Consider the following 6,000-nt stretch of genomic DNA (forward strand, 5'->3'; position numbering starts at 1 on the left):
TCCCCTAAGGAAATTAGGGGTTTTCAGATCCCGACCATCATCTATCTACAGGGTTGGACTTGAGAATATACATGGCAAAACAAAACAGTATTTATACAGCTAGAAGGAAGAAAGAATAAACGGAAAAATGAAATTATCTCCTCTGGAGAACATCCTGCAATTATCCCAGGTGGGAGAGTTTCTCTACGGGAGCGTCAGGGGGAGAAACGCTGGCTTTAAAGCAAACAGCAAGCATCAGTCCGTGCCCTGCCTCAGCTTTCAAAACAGGACTAAACACTGCACAAAGCTTCAGCTCATTTTCTGCACAAAAATGATTTTTTTTTTTTATTATTATTTTTTTTTTTTAACCCTCTCAAGTTCAATTTTAATCCTTGGTGAAATGGTTGCGCTGACAACCTGCACGGAAGAGCCGCGCTGCCGCAGCCTGCGGAGCATGAAGGCTCCCGAGCGCCTGCACGGCCACGTAAAAAAAACAACCAACACCGAGTATTTGTTGGCAAAAAGATTTGCAGAACCAGAGTGCGGGGATGAGGATTATTAAGAGCAATTATTTAGGAAATTCTACGGGAGGAGAGGCAAGGGGAGGGAGCCTCTCGGTTTGCACGCATCCAGCTTGTGAGACACACAACCCTCTCGCACGCCCGAGGAGCTGAGCCCAGCAGCTCCGTGCCCGGCTCCCCTACTCACTGCATCTGATTTTTTTTTTTTTTAATTATTTTTAATTTTTTCATACTCCATGTGAAATGATTTCCCTGCATTTCAGTTTCCCCCCTTGCTCGCTGCAGAAACGAACACCTCTCCAGGGAGGACAGCCGCAGCGTGGAGCCGGCCGGGCCATTTTTGCATCTCTTAACAGCTTTCAAAAATCCTCCCATGAATCGAAAATGACAATTATTACTCAGCATCATTTTTTACTCATTTCCCGCCTTCTCGGGAAGCCGGGCTGAGGTTACTCATTCCCACCGTGCCCCAGCACCTCTGCGGCAGCCACGGTTCACGGGGCAGGATCCCAGCTCCTGGGTGGGTTTGGGAGCACCCAGGACTCCCTGAGATGCTCCGGGGGGATATTCCGGCTGGGAGAGCAGGCGGTGGGACGCAGCGGGCATCGCAGCACCCCACTGGCCTTGGCTTTCTTTTTTTACACAGTGCAATCTAAGCAAAAGAGTTGTTTGGCTTTTTTTTTTTTTTTTTAAGAGCAAAGCATAGGGGGAAACTGCTCCTTCTCCCCTCCCTCTGTCTTGCTCATGGAGATGGTAATTTGGGGGTGGGGTGGGGGTGTAAGGACCTGCTTTTCCCCACTCACAGTGCCCGGGAATGATCCCAGAGAGGTTAATACTAAAAAATGCCCATTTCTGAACTATTTCAAGTCATGTTTTCAAAACAAGAGCCTTGCTGCCTCTGATTTTACAGGGCTGCTGCAGCTCAGGCACACGTACGGGCTGTTCACGGAGGCAGACTGTGCGTGTTTACAGATGCACACGTCCACGCATCGGATTTACGCGCAGCCCTGCTCCAACAAACTATTTTGCAGTGAATCCAGATTTCTGCCAGAATAAATGAAATCAGCACCGGGCTTTCAAAGATTAAGCCAAACAAGGGAAAGCAAGTATGACACCCAGAATAAAAATTCAATAGAAACGATTTTTCACACTAAATAGGTCTGAAAGAGCCCCTTGCTGGGAAAGCACGGCCGTACATGGGGAACTAAACACACACTTCACGCTGCGAGAAAACCCCACCGTGCCGCCTTCACGCCAGCCCCAGGGAACCCTGATGGCGTTATTTCTCTGCAAATATTACAAAGCCTAATCCCACAAGAATATATTTTAAATATATATATATATATATATAAATCGGCACTTGAATTATGTTCCTCGCTCCAAAGCCCGTTAGAGGCAGCAGAGATGTTTCAATGCTGTAATGAGTATTTGCCAGGACTCTGCCCGAGGAAGGAGAATATTCACCCAAACGCTTTCTGAGACTGTAAACTACTGTTAACTCAGAGTTTGGGAGTGCAGAGGAGGAAAGTTAATAATGAATTCAAGAGTCAAGCTGAGATTGGGTTGCATTCAGTTTGGAAATTTGTGTAAGGACGATTAAAAAAAAAAATCCAGAAAGAAAAGAGCCTAAGAGAATAATTGATTACAGAAATGAAAACTTAATTCATAAAAGAAAAACATTTTCCATCCATCAACCTGCAACCAGTTAAGTGGAGAGTTTTAAAGAAACTGCAACATGGAGAAGGAGCCAACAGGAAAAAGGAAATGTATGAAAGAATGTAAACTATTCAAGTTTCATAAAGAGGAACAAGTAAACAGTTATTACATGCAAATAATTCCTAACATCACTGCTTTTAATTAATGCAGAGAAGCCAAAATATCTCTGACATTGTGTGTATACATTTGAAGCCTTTGAGAAAATGCTGGCATATGGCTATTAACATATAGCATTCGGATTTTTGTTTAAGTGAACAATTAAGTGCTTCGATCTGCAGTGTTTATTGGTGATGAAATGCTGAAATTCTATTTATACTATTTGAAGTTCAGGTACAATACGGTTGCAAGGGATGGGGCAGGGCTCTCCCCCGCAACACCCGCTGGTGGTCAATATTTTCAGGGGATTTATTTCACTTTCCTGGGATGGCACAGTCTGATTTCCTTGACGATTTGGTTTTTTTTTTAAAAAAAAAAAAAAAAAAGAAGCCAGCAGCATGATCCGTGTAAGGCGAAACGATAGAGCCAACCTTTACGGCCAGACAGTAAAATTTCTGTCTTGCTTTTCCATGCAACAAGCGTGGAGAAAATGAGCCAATCTTCCCCCCCCCCCCAAAAAAAAAGCCACCCACAGCTCTGCCTTGCACCCGCACCTCCGAATCGAAAGGAGCCTTTCTGCACCCCAACCCGCTGCATTCCCTTCATGCCGAGCACCGGATTATGATTTTACTTTAAACACTCGATTCTCACCGTTTAAAACCGAGCTGCCAGGTGGGTTTATTGTCCCCGAGCACATTCACCTGCGGACACGCCGCGGATGAGGTAAATTCGGGAGGATTTGGGCTGGGGCTGCCTGCCAGCCCCTGCACCTGCGAGGGGCTGCCTTACACCACCGCGGAGGTTTTACAACGAGGTTTGGGGTTGTTTGGGGTTTGGTTGGTTTGGGGGTTTTTTGGTTTTTTTGGGTTTGGGTTTTTTTGTTTTTGTTTTTTTCCCCCTGCACCGTTCTTTCCCGACGAGCGGGGTAGAACCGCTGCGGGGGGGCGGCCGGGGCTGCTCCCGCATCCCCCGGCATCCCTCCCGCATCCCTCCCATCGCCCACTCGGGAACCGCTTCGGGGCTGGGGGGTTCCTCCCTACACGACAAACCCATTCCCGCAGCAACGAAACCACCGGCCCGCAAGAAATAAACCGTTAAAATAAAATAGAACAAAATTAAACCTTTTTTTTTTTTTTTTTTCCTCCCCTCTCTTAGAAAAAGCTAAATAAAAAGGCCAACCATTTCCCGGCTGGTACCTACCCCTGCCGCTTCTCCCAACAAATCTGAGGTCGTTAAATCTTGCTACTTGGTTTTTCATCACGGCGGAGGCGTTGCGGAGCTCCGCCGAGTAATTTTCGTCGTTCCCTGCCATCACCGTGACCACCGTCCCGTCGGGCACATCTCCGAGGGCTACGACCTAGGGCAGGACGAGAGGATTTTAGGCTAAAATTAACCGCGGTCAGAATTAACCTGCTCTACGGTTTCCCCCCCCCCAAAACCAAAACCAAAAGCAATCCGAACCCCCGAGGAAAGCTGGCAAATCGGAAGGGGAAAATGAGCTTTAAAAAAAAAAAGGGGGGGGGGGAGGTTAAAAGGAGCGAGGGGCTTCCACAGGGTGGGGAATGGGGGGGTCGGGCCGCCCTCAGCCACGCCGGGGGGTTGGGGAATTGTGCTTTTATTTTGTTTGATTCGGGGCGAAAAAATAAGCGCTGCCGAGCTCTGCGCCCGGCCCGGGGGAAGTGCGGGGAACCGGCAGCGCTGCGCGGCCGCGGAATCTGCGCCCGGCTGGTGGAGAAGGGTCGTCCCCGTTCCCCCCCCGTCCCCCCCCCAGCCCCGGGAGCAGCTCTCCGAGCTCCCAGCGCCGGGACTGCCGGGGGAACCCGGTTTGCAACCCCCCCCCCCCCCCCCCCCCGCCGTACACACACGCCCCCGCCGAGCTCCCCGGGACTCCGCCGCCGTCCTGCCCGGCTCCCCCCACCTCTCCTCCCGCTGATTTTTTTGCTTCCCTCGCCTCAGCCCCGTTTCCCCAAGCCTCAGCCCCCCGGGGGGGGGGCCGCAGCGGGGATGCCCGGCCCGGGGGTGCCCCGTCGGGTCCCCCCGTCCCGCGGGAGCGGAGCCGGGCGGCCGCGGGGAGCCCGGGCAGCGCAGCCCGGTGCGGGTGCTTCAGCTCCACACTTTCTTCTTGCAGATTAGATCTTCCCTTCCCTGCCTCTCTCTCCCTCTCCCAGGAAGGTAATTAACCTCCACTCTCATTAAACTTCAAAGTTGCCTGAGAGCTCCTAACTGTACGGAATATCTAAGATGCTGTGACCGCGGGGCAATGCGGAGACTTGATTAAAAATAATAAACCGGGCTCCCTTGAAGGTGATGTCAGGAGCGAGTTAAAGCGAAAGGGGCGGAGGGAAAGAGACGAGTGGGTCGGGGCGGAGGGCAAGCCCGGAGCCGAGCCGGTCCCCCCCGAGCCGCCGGGGCTACCCGCCCGGCCGCAGCCCTCCCCGGAGCTCATGGCTTACCTTGAAGGCGACGGGCAGCGTCTTGTTGCACCTCCAGTGGGACGGCAGCACCGAGCACAAGAAGTTGGGGCTGTCGGTGCGCACCAGCTCGCCGGCGTGGTCGGCCAGTACATCCACGACGGAGCGGACCTCGGATCGAGCCCGGGCTCCCGGTGCGGGGGCCCCCAGCGCCCCGCTGTTCTCGCCCATCTTACCGCAGGGGAAGGCTGTGGAGGGGGGTGTGAAGCGCCTGCTGGTGCTCGGGTCTACGGGAATACGCATCACAACGGCGGGCGTCAGGGAGCCGCCGCGGCCGGGGGGTACGAGAAGGGGCCCGGCGGGGCCCGGTGCCCACCGCTCGGCTGCGGCGGGGCTCGGTGGCGGGACGCGGCGGGGGCAGCGGCGGCCGGGCCCCGCGCTGCCTCGCTCCGTCCCGGCAGACCGCCGTCCTCGGCGGGGCAGCGCAGGGAAAGCAGCGCGGGGTGTTCGTTCCCGCCCGGCTCCGGGGCTCGTCCCCGGCGGTTTCGCTGCGGTTCCGTCCGCCCCGCCCGAAGAAAGGCGGCGCAGAGCCCCGGCACAGCCACGTCGCGGCCGGGCACCCTCGGCTGCAGGCGGGTCCCCTCCGCCGGGCGGCCCCGAAACCAGCTCCCAAGTGTCAGCCGCGCCGTCCGGTACCGTATTTACTGCCGGCCCCGGGGGGGGGGCGGGCCGCGCCCTGACGGACGGGGCGCCCCGCCAATGGAGCGGCCGTGGGGGGTCCTTCTCCCCGCCCACCACCCGGCTTCTGTGGGGCGAAGGGGCGTGACCAAAACGGAAAGGGGCGTGGTCAAGGTTCAAAGGGGGCGTGGTCTGTGGGGAACCGGGCGTAGCCCCGCCCCCATGGGCTGGCCCGGCGGGGCGGGCGCACGTCGGGGCCCCGGTGGCTTCTGGCCGCCGCCGCCGCCGGCGGAGGGTTTTGGGGCGCGATGGGGCCGGTTTGGGGTCGGAGCCGCCGCCGTCGCCGTGCAGAACGGCTGGGAACAGAGCACGTCCCCCCGCCGCCTCCCCGCCGCGAAGCGCTCCCGCTGCCGCAGCCCGCGCCCCCGGCGGTGGCTCCATCGTGGCGGGACGGGGGCAGCGGCGGCCGCGGGGGAACCGCTGGGGACCGCCGGGACACGCGTCCCCGACGGGGGCGGCTCGCCCTACGGCCTGCGCTGAAAGCCGCTTGCTCCCCGATCTCCGCCTTCGGCCCTCCCTCCCCCCCCAAAAAAAAAATA

The 6,000-nt window shown here is 56.2% G+C and overlaps 1 protein-coding gene across 3 annotated transcripts in view; it reads right to left on the reverse strand.

Annotated features, from left to right (window-relative positions):
- Positions 1 to 5,376, reverse strand: part of RUNX3 (RUNX family transcription factor 3) — a 40,132-nt gene extending 34,756 nt beyond the window's left edge. For all 3 annotated transcript variants that reach the window (XR_012838664.1, XM_075773972.1, XM_075773971.1), the window contains exons 1-2: positions 4,766 to 5,376; positions 3,513 to 3,669 (exon numbers count right to left, since the gene is read on the reverse strand). Coding sequence is in view for 2 of the 3 variants with exons in the window: in XM_075773972.1 (XP_075630087.1) it covers positions 3,513 to 3,669; positions 4,766 to 5,026 (418 nt within the window). In the remaining variant the exon portion in view is untranslated. The remainder of the gene's footprint in view (positions 1 to 3,512; positions 3,670 to 4,765) is intronic.
- Positions 5,377 to 6,000: the final 624 nt, after the last annotated feature.

Source organism: Balearica regulorum, chromosome 22 (assembly GCF_011004875.1).
Source record: "Balearica regulorum gibbericeps isolate bBalReg1 chromosome 22, bBalReg1.pri, whole genome shotgun sequence".
In the NCBI taxonomy this organism is placed as follows: Eukaryota; Metazoa; Chordata; class Aves; order Gruiformes; family Gruidae; genus Balearica; species Balearica regulorum.